General features: G+C 45.0%; 2 protein-coding genes across 2 annotated transcripts in view; both read right to left on the reverse strand.

Annotated features, from left to right (window-relative positions):
- CETP (cholesteryl ester transfer protein) overlaps positions 1-2,525 on the reverse strand; it is a 36,056-nt gene extending 33,531 nt beyond the window's left edge. The window contains exon 1 of the mRNA XM_073659574.1: positions 2,334-2,525. Within this exon, the coding sequence (XP_073515675.1) occupies positions 2,334-2,457 (124 nt within the window). The 5' untranslated portion in view covers positions 2,458-2,525. The remainder of the gene's footprint in view (positions 1-2,333) is intronic.
- Positions 2,526-8,568: 6,043 nt separating this feature from the next.
- On the reverse strand, positions 8,569-18,286 carry HERPUD1 (homocysteine inducible ER protein with ubiquitin like domain 1). The gene is made up of 8 exons (XM_073659113.1): positions 18,039-18,286; positions 12,054-12,131; positions 11,894-11,950; positions 11,199-11,329; positions 10,986-11,090; positions 10,533-10,874; positions 10,138-10,243; positions 8,569-9,169 (listed from the first exon to the last, which is right to left on the reverse strand). The coding sequence occupies exons 1-8, from the start codon at positions 18,171-18,173 to the stop codon at positions 9,023-9,025; spliced, it is 1,101 nt and encodes a 366-aa protein (XP_073515214.1). The 5' UTR covers positions 18,174-18,286; the 3' UTR covers positions 8,569-9,022.
- Between the last annotated feature and the right edge of the window lie 5,922 nt (positions 18,287-24,208).

A 24,208-nucleotide genomic window follows, 5' to 3' on the forward strand; every position in this document is an offset into this window, starting at 1 on the left:
CCACCAATCACAATAGGTGATATCACAGCTCCCTCTCGCTTCACAATGCCCCTTGATCACACTCATTAGATCCTTCAATACAAAGCATAAGGTCAGAGCCTGTTCCCTGTGGCTATGTGTTGTTTCCTGAAACAGGAAGTTAAGAGTCTAAAAATTCTCCAGTGGCCAGTGTTAAAATTGAAACATTTCTGTTTTTATTTTTTAATAAAGATTGTGATATGTAAAAAAAAAAAAAAAAGTGTGTGAACATTGTCTGACCAAGGTGTGAAATTGAACAATACCTGATCAACTCAAGGGCTGACCAAAGTGTGAAAGTAAACAGTGTCCTACAAACTCAATGAAATGATAATGTCTTAGGTAAACTATTCCCGACCATTTCACCTCCCCCATTTGTAATTGTGTATTTTTTCATGAACTTTTTTTTTGTTCAGAATAGTCACTAATTTTCAAACATAAAAATCTTTTTACTACTGAATAATTAGATCAAATTGCCCTTTTTTCCAAAAATGGTTTTATGGTTTCAGATATGTCTTGCATTGGTGACCTGTGTGAAGAATATTTTCACAGGCAGCAGATTTGTTGAAGAACTTTCTGTTCTATGGATTCTTATGTAACTTGTGTGATTCTTACAAACTGAATTTCCATTTATGGACTAACGTTTTCAGTAACAGAAATTTCAGCAACAAAATCTGTCGTAGGCTACGCTCCCACTATTAGTTCTTTGTGAGTTTTTATGCCGCGCATTTTCGAAAAAATGCGAGTAACCTATTTTATTTAATGGGTGCAGACAATCTGCAATATCAAAAACTCACCAAAAGCTCACGGTGGGAACACAGCCTTAAAGGGAATCTATCTGCAGGATTTTACACCCCAATGTCACGTAAGGTGTGGGAAAGACTAAGTGCAACATGAAGGGAAGAGGGGAAGGGAGCCCAGACTCTAGGGAAAGGGGGAGTGAAGACCTGCTAGGCTGATCTAATATCACCCTGTCTCCTCTATCGTCCCTGTGTTGGTTCCTCACCAATCGCCGCACAGGAGCCTAAACCCTGTATTTCCCTAGCGCTTGGCCCTGGATAGGGAAGGAGGGGAATGAGCACTAGTCAGTCCACACTAACAACTAAAGACAACAAAGGAGACAAACACAGGGGAAAGTAAGTTAGCTTGAGTTGACTTCAGAGAGATTACTCATAACGTCCTCCAAGCACCAAGAGGAAGTAAGCAGACTGCAACAGCTCCAAGCGATCACAAGAGATCATGTGAATATCACCGGCGCCTCCCTGTAGCAAACAGCAAGTATTTAAACACCTAAGCCTGGGTGTCAATTAGCAGGAGGGAGGTAGCCACTGGGTCCTAGAGTGAGACAGCTAAGAAAGTGCCAAACGAAGAGATCTTCTGCAACCAACTGCAGGGCGACTGACTGTCATTTCTGACACATCCGTGACACCCCATCTATTTATATGTGCACGTACCCCTTTCAAAGATAAGTCCAGCAATAGCTTTACATGGCCAGTCAGTTCCTTCGTTACTGGGAAATCAGTGTTTGCATTGATATACAAATGAAATTGAAGGGCCATTTGTAAATCTGAAGCCTCTGTCACTCCAGCTCTATTCCGCACACAGCGAGGCCTCCTCTTGCTTGACTGACAGCCTCTATGCTGTGTGAGAGCAGGCAAAAGAGATGTTGGTCAAGCAAGAGGAGGCGGCGCTGGGCGGGGAATAGAGCTGGAGTGACGGAAGCTTCAGATCTATAAATAGTTCTTCAGTAATAGACGAACAAAATGGTCACGTGAAGGTACTCCTGGATTTGTTTCTGAAAGAGCTACATGTGAATATATATAGTTTGGGGGTGAAGTCATGGTGACAGATTCCCTTTAACTGCAACTTTCTTAAAGGGAAAATCCACTTTTGAATAGAGAGAAGATAAGTGTTACTGGTGTTGATGGCTGATTACCAGATATTGACAGGTCTTATTCATGGACAGCAGGTATTATGCACCCTCCCAATCTTCCTATTTCTTCGGGTTCTTGGAAATTCTATGAGCCTGTACAGAGTGGAGTATGGGATCATACATATACATTGGATCTGTACACTGCTGTGTGCACGCTCATACAAGAACTGAGTGCGGCTGCATGCAGAAGTGAGTGTATCAGTGCAATATTTTGAGCTATTGGTGGTCTCAGGAGCCGTATCGACACCAATTGGCAGAACACTAAGGTATGTAAAACATCTAAATAACAAATTAAAATGATGGGTACCCTTTAAGGATAATCAGCTATACATAATGTGATGGAGTGGAGCATGAAAAGGTTGCCGAAGATGATGCAATGACTTACACACTAATGCTGCCGGCTTTGTCACCCTGCAGACTATGCCGGTCTCTTGGGTGGATGATGGCGTAAACTCACAGGCTGATGAAATTCCCAGAAAGTAGATAGTGAAGAGGATCAGTGGCCACATGGTGATGGTTCTGCACGGAGGCGGCTAGTGAGATCTGTTTCTAGTGCTTCAAAAAGTTAAATTAAAAACTCGCACAGGAAGCTACACATTTCCTTGTGTTAGGAAGGGGAACAGGGTTATATCCAGTTGTTACAATTGCTGGAAATGGGCCACACAAAATAACAGAATATTATACATCTGCAAAGTTTACTAAAGTTTACAAAGCAGCAAAAAACTAAATGGGATTATGGTCATAGTGCACTTACGGTCATTTTGTTTCCTTAAATTTCTAAGAAAGTTCATTGAAAGTGTTTCCCAGAAATATAATAATAATTTATATTTTTATAGCGCCAACATATTCCGCAGCACTTTACAATTTTAGGGGGGACTTATACAATTAATACAGAATAAGCATATCTCATATCGAAAGGAGTGAGGGCTCTGCTTGCAAGCTTACAGTCTATGAGGAAATGGGGTAGACACAAAAGGTAAAGTGTACATATATTGTATAATGCAGCCTTGATATACTAAATAGGATAAATAATAATACATGGACTGGTCGCCAGCCAGTATGTGTACAGTCCTGACCAAGGCTATTAAGTGCATGGATGATAAGAACCTAAAACTGAAGATTTTAATATGGGCCAAAACTGGGACAGATAGTGTGTTGAGGCGATACGCCAGTCTAAAGAAATGTTTTTTTTAGGGTCCGCTTGAAACTGTGGGTATTGGGAATTAATCGAACTGTCCTGGGTAGTGCATTCCAAAGAATTGGCGCAGCACGCAAGAAATCTTGGAGACGGGAGTGGGAAGTTCGGATTATGGAGGATTTTAGTTTTAAGTCATTAGCAGAACGGAGGGCATGTGTAGGGTGATAGACTGAGACAAAAGAGGAGATGTAGGGGGGTACTGAAGCATGGAGTGCTTTGTGGGTAAGCGTTATAAGTTTATATTGAACTCTATATTGGATGGGCAACCAATGCAATGAATGGCACAGGGAAGAGGCATCGGTGTAGCGGTTGGCGAGGAATATGATCCTGGCTGCTGCGTTAAGGAATGATTGGAGAGGGGAAAGTTTAGTAAGAGGGAGACTGATTAGTAGAGAGTTGCAGTAGCCCAGACGAGAATGAATAAGAGCGACAGTAAGAGTTTTTCTCTCAAAGGTGAGAAAAGTCCTGATTCTTGAAATGTTTTTGAGGTGTAGATGACATGAACGAGCGAGTGATTTGATGTGAGGAGGGAAGGAAAGATCTGAATCAAAAATGACCCCAAGACAGCGGGCTTGTTGCTGGGGAGTAATGGTTGAGCCACAAACGGAAATGGCAATATCGGGCACAGGTAGGTTAGTGGAGGGAGGAAAGACGAGTAGTTCAGTTTTTGACAGATTCAGTTTTAGACAGAGGGAGGACATAATGTTAGACACAGCAGAAAGACAATCACTGGTCTTTTGTAGTAATGCAGGGGTGATGTCCGGAGCAGAGGTGTATAATTGGGTGTCATCAGCATAGAGATGGTACTGAAAACCGAATCTGCTGATTGTTTGTCCAATGGGAGCGGTGTATAAGGAGAAAAGAAGGGGGCCTAGGACTGATCCTTGAGGAACCCCGACAGTAAGGGGAAGGAGAGAGGAGGAGGAGGAGCCGGCAAAAGAAACCGAGAAGGAGCGGTCAGAGAGATAGGAGAACCAGGAGAGAACAGTGTCCTTGAGGCCAATAGTGCGGAGCATAGTGAGGAGGAGCTGGTGATCCACAGTGTCGAATGCTGCAGAGAGATCCAGGAGAATCAGCAGGGAGTAGTGACCATTAGATTTAGCTGTTAGTAGATTATTAGAGACTTTAGTGAGGGCAGTTTCAGTAGAATGTAAAGAGCGGAAACCAGATTGTAAAGGGTCAAGAAGAGAGTTGTCTGTGAGATAGCGGATTAGATGGGAACACATAACATTTGGGGATTGGGAGAAAATTTCCTGTCGGATATGGTCAATTTTTTCTTTGAAATAATTGGCCAGATCGTCAGCACTGAGGTCGGTGATCGGGGCCTGTGCTGTTTGATTGAGGAGAGAATGAAACGTGTCAAAGAGGCGTATAGGGTTATTGGAAAGTGAGATGATGAAGTTGTTAAAGTAGGTTTGTTTGGAGAGGTGAAGGGCAGAGTTATATATGTTTTCAGCATGAATTTATAATGGAGGAAATCTTCGGGCAGATTAGATTTTCTCCACAGCCGTTCAGCGCACCTGGAGCACTGCTGGAGAAGACGTGTTTGAGGCGTGTGCCAGGGTTGTCGCAGTCTATGCCGAATTGTTCTTTGTGTAGGAGGTGCGGCTTCATCCAGGGCGCATAGCAATATTTCGTTATAATGCTTCAATGCAGAGTCGGGACATGAGAGGGTGTAGATTGGGGATGTCACAGGATAGAAAATTTGGAAGCCAGGCAGCAAAGTGATCCAGGAATTGACGGGGGGGACCTGGAGGGCGATAGACAACCGCCACTCGCAGGGAGAAGGACTGGTAGAGTCTGACTGTGTGGACCTCAAGAGAAGGGAAGATAAGGGAGGGTACTGGGGGATAACCTGAAAAGTACATTTTGTTGAAAGAAGCAGACCAACACCTCCACCTGATCTGTTGTGAGGTCTCGGGGTATGAGAGAAGTGTAGGCCACCATATGAGAGAGCAGCAGAGCGGTGGTGTCCCACTGCTGGATTCAGGTTTCGGTGAGAGCCAGAAGGTTGAGGGAATTAGAGAGGAAAAAGTCATGGATGTAAGAGAGTTTATTACATGCTGAGCGCACATTCCAAAGGGCACAGCTGAATGAGACAGACGATATGCAGGGAATATTAATGAGATTAGCAAAGTTTCTGAATGTAACAGGGAAAGGGTAAGTGTTATTATTACTGGAGGGTCCTGGATTAGGAGAAATATCACCTGCGACTAAGAGAAGGAAGATACAGAGAGTGAGCAGATGGTTGAGTGATTTGTGAGAGCGTTTCCAGTGTTGCATGGTGGGAATGAATGGATCTGCCTGGTATAACATTGTGAAGAGAGCATGACAGCTGTACATAGGAGAGGAGAGAGGGGTTAATATCAAGTGTGCAGAATTTGTGAAAGAATGGTGAATGTGGATGATTGTAGCAGCCAGAACGTAAATGGCACAAATACAAATGGTGAATACTGTTTGTACAACAGATGACTTGGAGGCAAGTTTGTTTAATTGTCTTGCATGTCTTACCTGTCTCCTGCCCTGTCCAACTGCCATATCTAACTGCCATGGCACTTTGATAAACTATGGCACTTCGATAAAGTATGAATAAATGCTATATGCATAAATGCTGCCCCTTGACTATGCCTCAATATATAGGGACATATCTGCTAAGATCTACACAGATTTAACTCGTCAGCAATCAATCAACTAGCTTAAGACAACAGGAGACAATAAAACAGCATAAAGAAAACAGACTGGAAACTCAACATGGATCATAAACTGTTAAAGTAAGTGCGATGACCTTAAAGTATCATGGATTGAACAACATAGGTGAATGACATATATATATATATATATATCAGTAATTAGCTGCAGAGCATTGCAAATAACATGGAGGTACAATGCAGATTTCACATGAGGTAACACACAGCAGAGGATTGAGATATATTGCAAAAGTCAGAAAAAAACAACACTCCCAAACGTTACTAAGGCCAAAAACACAAGAGAGTGTTTAAGTCCATTTACATTTGGGCGACTTTCTCACTAGCGAACTTATGATCACGTTTGTATGCACATGACCAGGTATTGTACAGGTTAGAGCGATTTAATGAGCGGACTACAGTTTCACATTCGAGGCCAGGGCTATGTTTATTCTGATCTACTTTTGGACCACAAAGGTTCCTTAGTAGGGTTGAGCGAGTATGTTCTGTTCAGAGTATGCTCGGGCGAGCTCCGAGTATTTACAGCTGTTCGGTGATATGGTTGAATCGCTCCCGTGTGCATGATTTGTGACTGTTTGACAGCTTTATTATATGTGAGGAATGTGTAAGAAATAGACATTCCTCACTTGTAATAAATCTGTCAAACAGTCGCAAATCATGCACACGGGAGTGATTCAAACATATCACCGAACAGCTGTAAATACTCGGAGCTCGGCCCGAGCATACTCGGCGAAAGGGTTAACAGAACATACTCGCTCATCACTATTCCTTAGTAGTGATGAGTGAACGTGCTCGGATAACGTTGAGCATGCTCGGGTGTTGTCAGAGTATCTTGGGCGTGCTCGGATATGTTTGAGTCCCTGCGGCTGCATGATTCGCGGCTGTTAGACAGCCCCAACGCATCCCAGCATATGCTGGGGCTGTCTAACAACCGCGATACATGTATCCGCAGGGACTCGAACATATTTATTGAGCACACCGAAGACACTGGGTGAGCACCTGAGCATGCTCAACGTTATCAGAGCACGTTCGCTCATCACTATTCCTTAGTCATGACATCCTTGGAGATGCAGGAATACTAAGATGTAACTTAAATGTTGTCCTGCATACATATGACTGCTTAGCCTATATATCTCCTGGGAGAACAAAAGGATCGGGAATCACAAAAAAACAAACCCATAATAGCAGCAGATTGCAATTGAATATTGTGGAGTAGACCCCAGTGGCATGGGGTTGGAGAGCAGTATTTGTGTATGTGAGAACATGACCTAAAACTTTAAAAAAAAAAAACGACCTCCCAACTTTCACCAGGCTGCCCAGAACTTCTATGTAGACTTTGCCATTGCAAATACAGGGGATGTTTTCATGAAGAAAAATGTCAGAGTGGTGCTTTATTGTATCCCCAGAGTGGTTTCAGTGACAAATGTTTCCTGCCCATAGTTTTAGCCTTACCAACCACTGCTTTCTACTGTTCGCAGTACTGCTCCGGTCGTCTTCTGCTAGTTGTGACCTGCCAGATTAGTCCGGTATTTGCTAGATGAGCCGGCAGTCACTTCTCAATGTGAGTATATGAGAGAGAATGAGACTTGGGGCAGGTGCAGACGGCCATTAATTCTCTCATCCCAGAGAATTGGGTCGATTATGTTGTTCTTTAATCACCATTTGAAGTTTTCGGTGCACAGGGGCCGGACTGTGCACTGGGTCTTCTCCTCCCTGTCTGCGATACCCTGGCCCCTCTGCCTGTCTCTGATCGGTGACCGATAAGTCACTGCTGAAGTTTCAAACAGAGGAGGCAGCTCATTCACAGACCGGCAGCAGGCGGAAGGGCAGGGGAAATCGCAGAGCAGAGGGAAAAAAAAATAAATCGCAGACCGGATGCAGGCGGTGGAGCCAGGAAGGAAAAAAAAAAAAAAAAAAAAAAAAAAAAAAAAAAAAAAAAAAAAAAAAATCGCAGACAAGAAGAAGATCCAGTGCACAGTCCAGCCCCTGTGCACCAAAAACTAATTCGCAGGAAACTTCAAATGGTGATTAATGCAGAACCACAAAGCGGATTTCTTCAAAGGTATCAATTTAATCATTATTAAAGCTCCATTACAGCCATACCTTTACAAAATCGTGCTGACGGGTTCTCTTTAATTGACATGTACTTTGAGAACCAGTCTGCTAATGGTTCTAGGCAATTATGTCCATGTAGATAAATTATAGTACAGCACGTGCACTTACTTAATATTGACTTCCATAGTTTCTTGTCAAAATAAGTGAGTGGCAGGAAGGAAACCTTTCCCTTCTCCTTCCTGGGAGCCCAGGATTATGTATTGTTCAGTAGATATGATTGGTTATTCTATAAACAATAAAATTACTATTTTAAGGATTCACCTTGCAGGAATTTCCATTTTTCTGTATCTAGGACTTGCTATACTACAAGACTTCCATGCAATTTTGATCTTTATTCTCCCAGGAGAGCAGATCTTCTCTTAGTTCCTTGTTCAGATGTCCCCAACTCCAGATCATGTTTTCAGGATCTACTTAGTATTGCCGTTTCAGAGTAAAACATACACGGCCAGTGCCAGCTCCATGCCATCTGGTTTGTGCAGCACGAATCTGATGACAGGTTCCCTTTAATCTAGAGCTGTATAGTGACCACATGTATTAGCGTAATGCTAAGCATCGTAGCCCCAGGGGACGCTACATCCACGTCAATAAACAGAGCAATTAAACACCATACAAAGCATTTCAATTTATTGAAAGTATTCCCTAAAGTGCAGGCTTGTGCATGAAATATGGGCACAACGAAAAAAATATTTTGAAATGCAAAGTAGCATACCGATAACAGTAAAGTCTGATCTGCAGCCGACAGAGACTGGCCGGTATGCTAGACGGGTTACGGTTTGTAAACCTCAACACTACAATTAGTGTAAATTATCCAGACATTCCACAAGGAATCAAATTACACGAGCAGAGGGGGTAGAGGGGGTCTGCTCAGATTTAGAATTGCATACACCTCTTTGGACTGGTATAAAACAGTTAAGTAGGAAATCCATCTCAGATAATCTTCCTCGGATCACTACAAAGCATCAGTCCCTGGATCAGGCCAGTACTCGGCGACGTAGGAGGATGGAAGACTAGAAGCATGCGGCTCGAAGTCCGAACGAAGTCCTTATTATTCCGACATCACTGAACCGCGGCTGGGGGTCCTTCAGGAATCAAAGAAGCAAAAAAAGTTTTGAAAAATACCCAGGCCGTAAATACAAATGAATTTGGCGGTAGCGGAGCAGCCACAGGCTCGTTGACCACGTCTTCTTCGGTGGGATCATTTTCCTGCAGAGAAAGAAGGCTTCGGTAATCATATGTAACACAGTAAAGGGTAAAACTGGTTAATCGGAAATGGACAGGGTTAATGTAAAATAGTCCCTACTACTGGCCTCACCGCAAGTGACCGCTGCGGCCATCACTAGTAGACAGATTGTAGATAGTAAACGAATCAGTAAGTATAGATATTTTTTTATTTTGCCACATCTGTGTGTTTTTTGTTTTTTTAAGGCTGGATGACTCCTTTTACAGGAGGGATCCGCTTGGGTACACCTCGTTGCGGTGTGATGGCTTTTACGCTTTTTTGATCAAAATACTGTTAACCAAGTACCCCATGTTATATACATGTACTGTTACTATTCACTTATAGTGTTCATGCTCATTTTTTTTTTTTTTATCTGTCTTTTAAATGGCCACTGTGTGAACATACTCTTACACATTGCATTTATAGCAACTTATTCTCCGGCTCATTTCTTTGGTTTTGCTGTAGTTTTTTTGTACTGTGGCTGCCCCTTTTTGAGCTAGACATTTTATCTATACATCTCCTATGGGCGGGTGTCTGAACAGTCGGGCCCCGTTCCTTCTCTGCCCCATCTACATTGAGGTAGGCTGACACAAGATAAGGTTTTAATATTAGAGGATAGGACCGTCCCGATTGGGTGCACCTTTTTGTGGTGAGGTGGCTTTTTTTTTTAATCAAAATAGTGTTAACCAAGTCCCCCCATTATCTACATGTACTATTACTAGTCCCTTACTATAGGGTATATGCTCATTTAGTTTTTATCTTAGGTTTAAATGTAGTGGGAAAATAATTATGTCAGCAAAAAAAAAAAAAAAAAATTGAAGGCACAATTGTCCAAAGTAACAAGTTTCCAGTTGTCTTTAAGAAATCTTTTGAAAAATAAAAAGGCTAAATATTCCAATTATTTCTTCTCCCAATGAGTTAGAAGATGCCAGCAAGAACACAAGCAGCTTACCTGCAGGTTGTTGTTTGGATCCTGGTGGTTTGGGACAGGTTGTTGGACGGGGGCTGCAGCTTCCTGTTGGGGTCTTTGTCTGAAGGGAAACAATCCTGCTGTGTGGCTAAAATAAAATAAATGAAATCAGCTTTGATCTGAGCTCTGTAGATCACATTTAATAGATTCTGGGGGGCTTCACATCTAAGGGGCTGAGACTGAACCCTGAAAAACATCCCCATAGCAAAATCCCTCCTCCATCAAAATGCAGTCAATCAGGTAACGTTCTCCTGGCTTTCACCAAACCCAGACTCATCCAAACAAAAAAGTGTGATCCCCGAAACAGAAGTTGGGTATAACTTCACATTTTAGAAAACTTTATGGCTTTCTAGGCGATTTCCATATAGGATACTCACAGATACATCAGGATCATGGCGCCCAGGACCATCATGAATCGACTCAGGCTGGAGTAAAAGTAGAGGATACTGAGGAATATTGAGAAGCGTGCAGCCGTGTACACCCAGTCCAACCAGTCTCTGTTGAAGTCGTCTTCTTCCTCCACCAGGCCTCCTTGAGCGTTCATACGTAGGTTTGGATTAGCTCCTGGATTGACTGGAGCTGGAGCTTCTGGATTCGGAGCCTGGTTGGCAGCAGGGAAAGGATGGGGCAAAGGGTCCGGAGCCGCAGGTGGTACAACAGGTATCTCCTGTCTTCTCTGGGAAGGAGGACTAGAGGCGGTAGCAGCGGCGGCAGCATAGCTATAGGCAAGAACAAGAAGTTACAAAAATTCACCACTAATCTCATAAGTAAAGCAATTAACACTCCCCCCGGGACCCCATAGCAACTGGATGGCACCATCAGATACTTACTACTGCATATAGTACTGTCTGGCATACATCTGCTGCAGCCATATGATCTGCTGAGGGCTGTACACCGAGTACGGGGAGAAAGAAGAAGTATTTACTTCCTCGGACCTTTAAAGAAAAAGAGAAGATGATGTCAGTCTCTGTTCTAAAACGTAGCAGTAATCTGTTTAACCGGAATGAGCAATAATCTGCGTCACCAGAATGTGACATAAGTACCTGGGTGTGTCTGTCTGTGCCGCAGGAGAACACTGAGGGACAATCCGCTGCCTGATGCCCTCCACCTGAGGAGCGGAGTGGCTGGGCGTGCCCGACGTGCCGGCTGTAGGCTGTGGTTTGCTTTCTTGAGTCTGAAAACAATTAAGATAATTAGAGAAAAAGCCCAGTGACATTAGGGGATTTTATACCAAGAGCTAGTGCAACCCTTTAGGAAAATTTGCATCTTTGTTCTATGCAAAGTGGTGCAGCACTGAACAGTATTTAAGTGTGGCCGTCATTTCAGAATAAGCTGAATGAGGAGGGATCATTTCTGGCTATCATAGGACTTGTATCCTGAAGTTTGTCCCGGACTAGAAAGTGGAGATTAGCTGCTATAATGTCTTCTATACCCAGCACACAGGCATCTGCTCTTCTGTCTCTATGTAGCACATATTCAGTAGCAGCACAGAGGGTATTATACACGTGGGCTGAACTGTGTAGCTGTGAATCCTGCACTGAAATGATAAAACACTTTATAGAATTTTGATGTGCGGTCTACCCCTCTCCGAATAGTTCAGATGACTATCACCCCATCCTCAGGGTACTATGACTACATTGAGTCATTGGGTTATCAAGGCAGCTGGGTACATAATAAAGTGCTTGGAACTGCATTAAGTTTCACAAAAAGAAGTATTAAAATAAAATAATAACACTACCTGGTTCTGCACAGCACTTCTAATGGAGCAAACAAGATGCAATACATGCCGAGCTTCCTGCAAAGCAAAAACAAAGTATATTACAGTTGTCAGAGTTCACAAACTGTGAAAGATTAATTGAAGTTGCGCCAACACCGACGCCTGGTCAGCAGATATTTACCTTGGACAGGACTTCATCTAGTCTCAGATGGTCGGGGAGCAGCTTTCCCGAATAGATCAGACGCTGTTCTTGCTCCATCTGCAGATAGAAGAAAAGAACAGAAGTTAGTATTGTACCAGCTAAGAAGTGTAACTACAGCACGGGAGGGCGGGGGTCAGTGATCTCTAGGACCCCCCTCATGGGGATAATCAGAGGCTGGGAGATTACGGGGTTTTTCCAGCAGCTTGTTCGGTCACTTCCTCATTCTTTATATCTAACCAGTGATCAGCAGTCGCAGCCAACGTTATTCTTCTCTCATGCGTCACCTACAGGCAGCACCAGACTGATCCAGTAATCCGGGCATCACCCTGCAACCTGCAGAGAGTCACCAGGCACTAATTAAAAAGTTTGTAAGTTATGCCCCATCCATTGATAAGAGAAAATGTCCCAATCTTTGGGGATTGGATTGCTGGGACCCCCACCAATCTGGAGAATTCATGTGCACTGCTGCTCCATTGATTTCCAAAGTGAGCGCCGACTTCGGGACTACCATAAGAACGACTGCAGTGTTAGTGTGCATAGCCACGAGGCCAAGAACCATGGTTCTCGAGATCAGTGGGGGTCCCAGCAGTGAGACCCCCAGAGATCGGGAAGCTATCCCCTTACGTATGGATAGGAGATAAAGGGGTTGTACCAAGTATGGAAGTTAAGACCACCCCCTAAACCAGGGGTCTCAAACTCTGCTGGGTATATGGGCCGCACATGGAAAAAAATTTGAATTTGGGGGGCCGCATTCTTTGTTCAATGTGACATTTTTAGTGATACCATTTTTTTTGTATACACCTTTTGAACATTTTTGCCGTGTTTATTTTTTTATGGCTTGGGTCGTTATGGATGTGGCGATAATAAACGTGCACTTTTTTGTGTTTACTTTAGTTTACATATAAAACAGCATTTTTAGTGCCCAATATTTTTTCATGCTTTATTTTATTTTTTTTACAATTTTATTTCCCCCAATTGGCCACATACAGTAATATTGTCTTACAATTAGCATCATATAGTAATAATGGAAAACATCTTGTAGTAATGTTCCCCATCCAAGTCCCCATCCTGTGGCTATGTGCCCCATCCAGGTCCCCATCCTGTGGCAACGTTCCACATTCTGGCGCCCATCTTGTACTAATGTTCCCCATCCAGGTCCCCATCTTGTGGCTCTGGTCCCCATCTTGTGGCTCTGTGCCCCATCCAGGTCCCCATCTTGTGGCTATGTTCCCCATCCAGGTCCCCATCTTGTGGCTCTGTGCCCCATCCAGGTCCCCATCTTGTGGCTCTGTGCCCCATCCAGGTCCCCATCTTGTGGCTCTGTGCCCCATCCAGGTCCCCATCTTGTGGCTCTGTGCCCCATCCAGGTCCCCATCTTGTGGCTCTGTGCCCCATCCAGGTCCCCATCTTGTGGCTCTGTGCCCCATCCAGGTCCCCATCTTGTGGCTCTGTGCCCCATCCAGGTCCCCATCTTGTGGCTCTGTGCCCCATCCAGGTCCCCATCTTGTGGCTCTGTGCCCCATCCAGGTCCCCATCTTGTGGCTCTGTGCCCCATCCAGGTCCCCATCTTGTGGCTCTGTGCCCCATCCAGGTCCCCATCTTGTGGCTCTGTGCCCCATCCAGGTCCCCATCTTGTGGCTATGTGCCCCATCCAGGTCCCCATCTTGTGGCTATGTGCCCCATCCAGGTCCCCATCTTGTGGCTATGTGCCCCATCCAGGTCCCCATCTTGTGGCTATGTGCCCCATCCAGGTCCCCATCTTGTGGCTCTGTGCCCCATCCAAGTCCCCATCTTGTGGCTATGTGCCCCATCCAGGTCCCCATCTTGTGGCTCTGTGCCCCATCCAGGTCCATATCTTGAGGCTCTGTGCCCCATCCAGGTCCCCATCCTGTGGCTATGTGCCCCATCCAGGTCCATATCTTGAGGCTCTGTGCCCCATCCAGGTCCCCATCTTGTGGCTCTGTGCCCCATCCAGGTCCCCATCTTGTGGCTCTGTGCCCCATCCAGGTCCCCATCTTGTGGCTCTGTGCCCCATCCAGGTCCCCATCTTGTGGCTCTGTGCCCCATCCAGGTCCCCATCTTGTGGCTCTGTGCCCCATCCAGGTCCCCATCTTGTGGCTCTGTGCCCCATCCAGGTCCCCATCTTGTGGCTCTGTGCCCCATCCAGGTCCCCATCTTGTGGCTATGTGCCCCATCCAGGTCCCCATCTTGTGGCTATGTGCCCCATCCAGGTCCCCATCTTGTGGCTCTGTGCCCCATCCAGGTCCATATCTTGAGGCTCTGTGCCCCATCCAGGTCCCCATCCTGTGGCTATGTGCCCCATCCAGGTCCACATCTTGAGGCTCTGTGCCCCATCCAGGTCCCCATCTTGTGGCTATGTGCCCCATCCAGGTCCCCATCTTGTGGCTATGTGCCCCATCCAGGTCCACATCTTGAGGCTCTGTGCCCCATCCAGGTCCCCATCCTGTGGCTATGTGCCCCATCCAGGTCCCCATCTTGTGGCTCTGTGCCCCATCCAGGTCCCCATCTTGTGGCTATGTGCCCCATCCAGGTCCCCATCTTGTGGCTATGTGCCCCATCCAGGTCCATATCTTGAGGCTCTGTGCCCCATCCAGGTCCCCATCCTGTGGCTATGTGCCCCATCCAGGTCCCCATCTTGTGGCTATGTGCCCCATCCAGGTCCCCATCTTGTGGCTATGTGCCCCATCCAGGTCCACATCTTGAGGCTCTGTGCCCCATCCAGGTCCCCATCCTGTGGCTATGTGCCCCATCCAGGTCCCCTCTTGTGGCTATGTGCCCTATCCAGGTCCCCTCTTGTGGCTCTGTGCCCCATCCCGGTCCCCATGTTGTGGCTCTGTGCCCCCTGTGCTGTTCTTCACACACATAAAATAGAAAAAAAAAAAAGATGATTCTCACCTGTCCTCCGTTCCCTCGGCGGCCTTCCTGCAGATGTGGCCCGCAGGCACCACAGAGTCCGACCCCTTGACGATCCCGACCTGGTCCAGGAGGAGCCGCCGACAGCAGCGCTGCATTGCCACACAGAGACTGTCTCCCAGCACTGCATTTCCAATGCCAGCTGCCGGCCAATCAGAGGCCAGCAGCTGACATCTGCATATGGCAATGACGTCATACTCGCTGCGCCGACACGCAGATATCAGCTGCTGGCCTCTGATTGGCCAGCGGCTGGCCTTGGAAATGCAGTGCTGGGAAACAGTCTCTGTGCGGCAATGCAGCGCTGCTGTCGGCGGCTCCTCCTGGACCAGGTCGGGATCGTCAAGGGGTCTGTGCCTGCGGGCCGCATAAAGCAGCCTCAGGGGCCGCATGCGGCCCGCGTGTTTGAGACCCCTGCCCTAAACCATCAGATTCCGTAATCTGATCCAAAGATTCATATGGAGGAGGCTTTACATTTTCCTAGGGCCCCAGCGCTGCCCCTCCTGTGTGCTCCCAGTCTGTGGCTGCAGCAGTCATGAGCCGGCCACATGTAAGCAATAAGTGGCTACAATGGTCACATGACCAACTCCTGGCATCATGGCTCCCATCGCTGATCAGTCATGCCAATAGTACAGCCTGTGACCAAGGTGGTCAATGATTGTTTACATATGAGTGCTGCAGCCAAAGACAGGGGTGGGGGGAAGGGTATATGTTACATCCAAAGACAGGACGCAACCAAAGATCTATAGTTCCAGAAGACTCCGGCCTCGGGGCAAAAGATGGATTCTCAGAAAGTCCAGTGCAGTCCTGCAGCCATATGTCGTCCCACTGATCCATGCATAGATCATCACAATACCAGGAGCAACTACTTGACTCTCTCCACTGTCACCTAATAGCACAAACTAATGACTGGGAACTAATGGGGCATCTATGTGTTACATAGCCGGCACCAGAGTGTAAGGCCATGTGCCCACGATGCAGAAATGCTCCGGATTTTTCCTGAGCGTTTCTGCATCTCCCTGGCAGAAAAAACGCATGCGGATTGTACATGCGGATTGTACATGTGTTTTTCCTGCCAGGGACATGCGGATGTGAAGCGTTCTTCACATGCATTTCCGCATGCGGGTTGTCAAGCGCTTTCCAAGCGATTTTAGCATCACTTGGAAAAGTGCTTGACAACTTGGTCACACTATATAAATCCATGCACAAGGCATGGATTTATATAGTGTGACCCCAAAGAAAGGTTAAAAATAAAAAAATAAATCTATACTTACCTTCCGATGGCCCCCGGAGTCTTGCTTCGCTCGGTCCTGGCTGCCAGCAGATCGCGGTACACTGAAGGACCTGCCGACATCAGCATTGCGTGACCCGTCACATGACTATAACGTCAGCGCAGGTCCTTCAGTCCATCGCGATCTGCCGGCAAGCGAAGACAAGGACATCGGGGGCCGCCAGAAGGAAAGTATAATTTATTTTATTCTTTTTTTTTTTTTTTTTTTTTTTTACAGTTTTCTATGGTACCCGAGTCTGGAGGAGAGTCTCCTGTCCTCTAGACCCGGGTACCATCCGCACATTAGAACGCGTGGAATGTGCATCTACATATACAGTGATGCAGATTCCATGCGTTCCAATGCAAGTCAATGGCGGCGAATACGCAGCACTTCCGCAAAATAATTGGTAGTGCGGCGTTTTTTTCCGCAATGATAATCCGCAGCGGAAATTTCCACAGCATGTGCACAGCACACGCGGATTATCATTGGGGAACATGGCAGGCCTTCTATCAAGCGTTTTTTAAGCGTTTCTGCAGCGTTTTTGCCGCTGCGGAAACGCTTAAAAAACGCATCGTGGGCACACAGCTTAACCGATGCCACAAGAACTATCACCGATTCCAAAAATGTAACACCGTAAATGCCATGGAATAACGGAAGTGCGGCATTTAAAAGGACCCCGTTGTATGGTGCGGATCTGTTACCATGACTGGGGGCCTATTGAAATTCCCTCCCAGTAACTGCCATGTTAGTACACGTCAACTTTGTAAAACACTGCAATACTACAAGGAACTAAAAGTATTTTATATATAAAATAAGACTAAAAATATATTTTATATTATCATATTTTTTGTTATATTTTATATTATAGTTTTATTTTTTTAATTATATTTTATAACAAAAAAAAATATATATATATATATATATATATATATTATATATATATATATTATAATAAATAATAATAATACATTTATATATCCACCCTTTAGCCAAAAGTCTAAAATATTAAATAAAAATTGGTACTGGCCCAACTAAAAATTGTTATCAAAGCAGTTAAACGCTAAAAGTACCAGGTTTTCAATTGCTGCTATGCACCCCTAAATAATACAATAGAAAAAAAATAAAATAAAATAACCCTAAAAAACAGATATACCCATTGTGTTAGCAATAAAAAAAAAAATTCTACATGACACGACATACAGGTGACGCAAACCAAAGTTTTTCTCTTTTAATATATTTTATTTTTCAATACTAAAATTTAGAAAAAGTGTAAGTGTCCCGGAGAACATCACCACGTCATAATGACGCACCAAGAGCGCAATAGACAATCCCCCCCCCCCCAAAAAAAAAGAAATATATATATATATACACACACACACAGAATTGCTTTTTTTCTCCTGGTCACATGGGTAAAACAAACAAAAAAAAAAAGTTAAACGCTCTTGGAAGAAGTGAGGAAGAATAAAATTAAGAGGGGGACCCAGAAAAAAAAATATCACCCAGTAAGTAAGGGGTTAAAGGACGTGTTTCTGTCATTTTAGAAGCGTTATCATTCTATGTGAACAACCGAGTGGCTGATAACAGCGAGCACCAGATAACTGATCAGTGTCAGGGCCGCAGCAGCTGGTGAAGTCCTCAGCAGCAATAAGCTTTGCTGTGACTTGTAGTCCCACAGCCACTCTGGGGGTGCAGGGTCAATAACACTGATGCAATCAGGAGCCCCTCCCTCTGGGGGTGTTAAGGTGGGGGGTTCCGTTCCTACCGGATGTCCGGGCAGCTCCCGTCTCAACTGCGACTTTAGATTCCGAACGGTGAAGCTGCGCGGAGCCGTCACCTCCCGCTCCTCCTGCTTTAAGCTGGGACTGCGGATCACCAATGTCACGTCTCCGTCCGCCATCCTGGATCACAGACGCGCCACTTCCGGCCAACAAGCCTTTACACCCGCTAGTTCCGTTTTACGCACAGACAGGCAAGCAGTGTATGTGAACGCGGAGCGAGTGCGCTCTGACTTATATAGCCACGTTCTGGTAACCATAACAGTGTGTGTCCGGCGAGGATTGGTCGCGCCTTGGTCTCGTGGCCAGACGTGTACCAATCAGCGAGGGGAGATTTGACAGTGGGCGGGGCGTGTCTGATGCAATCTAAAAGAAAAATTCCTGAGGTACTGCTGTAGTCTTTACGCATGCGCTGTGGCAGCGAGGAGCTGCTGCGCGGCCATGTTGGATGAGGTTATTTACAGTGTTCTGACCTCTGGAGAGCAGTGAGGAATGCGGACACCATACACACTATAAATCATGCAAAAAAATTAGTAATACAGATATATGCACGCTGCAAGTTGTAGTGCAACTGAAACACTATTATAACTATATGAATAAAGAGGTGTTCCAACCTAACACAGTCACATATCATCCAGCGTCCAGTCTTCAGCACTGCTCTGTTAGCTGCAGAGCTGAAGTCATGTCTTCAGCACTGCAGTCAATCACTGAGCTCAGGGGTTGACAGCACAAGGCGCAGAGTTCACCGATTGACTGCAGTGGTGATGTCTAGCAGCCAATCAGACACTAGGAGCAGCGGCAGAGACTCTGAGGTGGATTACATGACCCGGTCACCCATTAACTTTCCTTGGACAACTTTTGGTAGATACCAACCACTACATACGGGACTGGGACCACCCACAAGACCTGCCTCCTAGACGTCCAGCCATCACCGTCTGACCCCGCTCAGAAATCGCTCAGCTCCGTACGCTCGCCAATTTTTACATTTTTCTTCTTCCAATAAATTAATTTTGAAACCTGACTCTTTACTTTCCACCTAATATTTTCCACCCCTAGTTAGCAGTAACTAGAGTCCAATGGGCCCCCACCTACATGTTAGCCAGACGTAATAGTCCTTGTAGCGTTCTAAATCCTAATATGACAAGTATTGCCCCCCCCCACAATGTAATAAAGGGGGTATCCTGTACTAGTGCCCCCCTTCCAGTAATTATGTCCAACATCCTGTGACCCTTCCGTTAAGAATGTTTCCCATACTGAGCCCCTTCCAGTAATGTCCAAAGTCATGGGCCCCTTCCTGGTATAATGTCCCCATCTTGGGGCCCTTCCAGTAATAATGTCTCCCATCCAGATGTACTGTGCCCCATCCCGCTATAATGTCCCCCAACCTAGGTCCCTTCTAGTAATGTCCCCCAACCTGGGCCCCTTCCAGTAACAATGTCCATCATCCTGGCCCCCTTACAGTAATAATGTCCCCCAACCTGGGCCCCTTCCAGTAACAATGTCTATCATCCTGGCCCCCTTACAGTAACGTCCCCTTCCAGTAATAATGTCCCCCATCCTGGGCCCCTTCCTGGTATAATGTCCTAGCTCCGGGGCCCATTCTGTAATAATGTTTCCCATTCTATCATTATTCTCCAATACATATAAGAAAACCCCAATTCTTCTCACCTTCCCCCGCTCCCATGACACACAGCTTTCTCTTCTATAGTTGACACAGAAGCCAGCAGTTGCCTTCGGCATGCCTGCTGTTTGCGACACCTGACGTCACGGCTATGCGCGGCCAGTGACTGGCACGTTGACGTCAGCTGCCGGCCTCTGATTGGCCAGTGATATGCACTGTGGTGCAGGGACCCAGTGGGTCTCTGCGCTGCAATTCATTTCAGCTGAATGTTCGTCCTCGGTCGCACATGCTGCTGAAATAGGCGGTGGGGTCAGTGGGGCCCCCTCCCGCGCTCAAAGCAATCACGATCGTTACGCCATTGTTCCGATAACCAATGTTATGTCTGAGATAGGTGTAAATCAATACCCAGGACCTCGGTCCAGTAGCCCGGTCAGTATTCTGTGGCCACTAGATGGGAGCCCTACTCCTACTGTCCAATCTGGCTACTCACACCGCAACGATGATGATTATGCACCAGGCCGGCTAATCAGAAGAGCTGGCAGGTTAGAGGCAGTTCGCAGGACTCCCGTCCAGTGGCTACGGAATACTGACCTGGACCCAGGGTTCTGCGAATTGATTCGCTCCTTGCTATTGCAGTGTATGTAATAATGGTTACAGGCTATATGTGTAGACTATTTTGCACATAGTTTAATTTAAAAAAAAAAACAACACATTGCGTGGATATGGGATCTGGTTACAGCAGGTGCTGATGACAGTTATGTAAAGAATTGCAGAGCGGTCCCCGGAGAGTCGTCCTACAGCTCGCATAGTGCAACAGGCAGCAGATACAAGTGCAGGAGTAGCACAGACAGAGGAAAAAGGACATTGCTGATAACAGAGAAATATAGCACGCACATACCATCAACATCGCAGTTCGGCATTGTACCCCTGGAGGCACTGCTGGGAATGGTTCACTTACTTTTGGGAAATGACTGCAGGGAGAACACCACATTTTTACCCATTTGCCCCATGTGTGAATAATTAGCCACATACTGATTAGCCCCATTGAATACAGCTGGGCCCATGATAGTTGTGACTGCAAATCAGTTGCAAAAATATCCCCAGAGAGTCAGCCTTGGATTTTTGCAGCAGATTCTAGTGCAACAACATTTCAGAGTCTCCAGAAAATCCGGCGCTTTATTCATTAACAGGGATGTCTTGATGAATCAGGTCCCAAGTTTTGGGCCCAATTCATCATTTTGCATTTTTTAAGTCAGTTTTCTTTTTTGAGTTATGGTTTTCGCTGATGTTTTTTGTGCTAAATACATAAAAAAATCATGAATTTATTGCAAAGCCCAGAATTGTCTTTTTTTTCGGCCTTAAACCGTTTTTGCAACTTTTCAGCTCAAGAAGTCACACATATTGCAAAAAAATGCATTTTTTGCTCCAGTGGAGGAGTGGAGTACTGTTTTTTTTAGAGAAGAAAAAAAAAAAGTTTCATTTAATGAATCTGTTTGAAACATCTGCAAAAGCCACATTATCGTAAAAATCGGAAAAGTAGCGAAACAACAAAAGACAACTTAAAAAGAAAGGTAGTCACAGCAAAAAAAAACTGGCAGAAATCCAATGATGAATTGGAGTTTTCGAGGATGATTTGGAGAGTTTCCGCTCAGTTTCTGCTCCAAAAATGGCTAAAAGAAAATATCAGTGTGAACATACCCTTAGTGAAGTTCCATAGTATAGACTACAGCTTTGCTGAGCCCATTGGTTGCCCATGTTAACCAATCACATATTTGAGTGATTGTAAAATGTCTGTGCCGTCTACTTTAGATGTGACTGCAGATGTTCTGGCTGCATGACCTCGAGTTTCAGAACTGGCAATTTTTAGATGTGGTATTTTGTCACAGCTGGCTGTTATCAAGCGTGAAACGTGTACCTTAAGTTCTGTCCCAAGCCTGTGAAATTCTGCTCGATGGGGCAGAGATCTGGTGATGACTTGGATATTGCAGAATATTCCACTTCTTTGCTTTCGCAGGATGTTTTGGGTCATTGTCCTGTGAAGCGACGTCCAATCAAACTTGCTGCATTTGATTGAATCTGAGCAGAAAGTATGGCCCTGTACACACAGGATTCATCCAGCTGCTTCTGTCTTCAGTCACATCATGGAAGCCATGCATGCCCATGCCATCACACTGCCTCCACCATGTTTTACTGAGGGTGTGGTGTGCTTTGCACCATTTTCCAGCCTTTTCCATACTTTATTCATCCCATCATCCTGGTACAGGTTGATCTTAGTTTTGCTTTTCCAGAACTGGGCTGGATTTTTTTTTGGTAAAGGCTAATCTGTCCTTTCTATTTTTAAGGCTGATTAATGGTTTGCGCATTGTGGTGAACCCTCTGCATTTGCTCTCATGAAGTCTTTTTTTTAAGCTAGACTTCGATTCTGAAACACCTACTCCCTGGAGAGTGTTCTTCACTTGGGTGGATGTCGTGAAGGGGTTATTCTAAACCTTGGAATGGATTCTGCGATCTTCCACCATTGTTGTCTTCCAGGGATGTCCAGGCCTTTTTGAGTGCCAAAGCTTATCAGTGCACTCTTTTTTTTTTTTTGCTGAATGTTCCAAACTGTTGATTTGGCCTCTCCTAACATTTCTGCTCTCTCTCAGATGTTTTTTTTTTATTTTTTTCAGCCTAATGAATGTCTGTTTCTCCTTTGACCGCATGTTGTGGGTTCACAGCAACAGCTTCCAAATGCAAATACCACACGTGGAATCAGCACCAGACCTTTTATCTACTTAATTGATTTTGGATTAATGAGTCGACACTTTAAGCCCAATTGATTAAATAACTGTATCCTGAATATATTTTGGTAAACCGCTTAAATATCACATTTTTCTGGACCTAACTGTGTGTGTGTATTTCCCAGTTGTGAAGTGGTCAACATTAAAAAAAAATAAAAAAAATCTAAGAAACAGCAAAAATATAGCATGAATGGGGCTTTGTAATGTTCCATTTTTCTACGTTTTTGCCACTATATAGTTGGCAGAATCACATTAGTTTTCCTAGACCGCTGTGTGTGTTGGGTTAATGTTTAAAAAAAACCATTGCCTAATGCAGCGTTATCATCACAAACACTTTTTTTTAGCTATGGGACTATTCCAATATTATACAGATGTACTAGCAATTGTATGCACTACTATATGCCTTGCAGAATACAGGCTACTGTTTAAGCCAGACTCCACCTGCTGCTGTTTGCATCAGTCAGAGGAGACCAGAATACAGACAGCTTATATTTGCTAATAGAGGTATACGACATGAAGGGATATAGGTTTCCCCGTATACCACATTACAGCTGCTGTTATATATTTCTAGTTACTGAGAGATTCAGGTTTAAGCTGCGGAGATCCTGAAGTTATTACACAGTGCTGTGTAAGGAATGGTGTAATCTCTGACTGATCTGATGACATTCTCATACCTAAAACTAAGCAGGCAATAATAACCTCTGAAATAAGGGTGACTAATCTAGAACGAGCAATTACACTGCCTCATATATGCTCAATCATTGGACACTTTAAATAGCAAAACCTGCTGACGGATTCCCTTTAATCTGAGAGCAGCATAATATAGGACAAGTGATTCCGATTCCAGCGATGTGTCACTTAATAAGGCTGCATGTTTTAGTTTTTAATACAATCAGTGTTTTATCGGTAGGAGTTTATCACTGCAGGACTAGGTCTCACATTTAGACCAGTCCAGCTAATCTGTGTAACCCCGCCCCTCACAACCGATTGGCAGCTTCCTGTATACACTGTGCAATCTGCCAATCAGTGGTGTGGGCGGGGTTATACAGAGCTCAGCATTCTGAGCTCTCCTACATCTACTGCAGAGAAAACTGTGATTCTATCTAAACTGCACCAATGAGTCCAGTAAGTGATACATCGCTGGAATCAGGGTCTCTGCCCCTACATTATGCTGCTCTCATCATCTGCTGACAGATTTCTTTTAAGGGGATTAAAACAAATGATCAGTATAGCACAAAAAAAATGAAACATTACTCATTTACCAAATTGTCCTCCGCTCCTGTTCCGACACTCCCCGGCCTCTACTTCTAGTCCAATGATGTTGACACTGTGTGAGGCTGGTCACTGCGGCAGGCGACTCGCTGAGAGGTTCCTCCCTTTGTGCAGAGACAGACCAGGAAATCGAGACCAGCAGGGAAACTGGGAAGCTGCGCGGGATCCATGATTGTTATTTTTTTTATGTAATTCTGACCATTTTAAAAAAGTGGACTACTCCTGTTATGTCTCATAGCACCTGTCTGCAGTTGCCCTATTCAAGGGATTAACCTCTTCACAAAATGCGCCGTACAGTGCCCTGACATTGCTGTGTACAGCACAAGCGATCAGACAATTGCAGCTTTAGGTCCCCTAAGGGGACTAATAACAGTGAAACGTAAAAAAAAAAAAAAGTTTTAAAAAGTATGAATAATAAAAAAAAACATAAAAAGTTCAACTCACCAAACCTTTCCCCCATTAAAAATTAAAGAAAATATATATT

The sequence above is a fragment of the Phyllobates terribilis genome, unplaced genomic scaffold (genome assembly GCF_046119375.1).
Source record: "Phyllobates terribilis strain yellow unplaced genomic scaffold, ASM4611937v1 Scaffold_13__5_contigs__length_258822181, whole genome shotgun sequence".
Lineage (NCBI taxonomy): Eukaryota > Metazoa > Chordata > Amphibia > Anura > Dendrobatidae > Phyllobates > Phyllobates terribilis.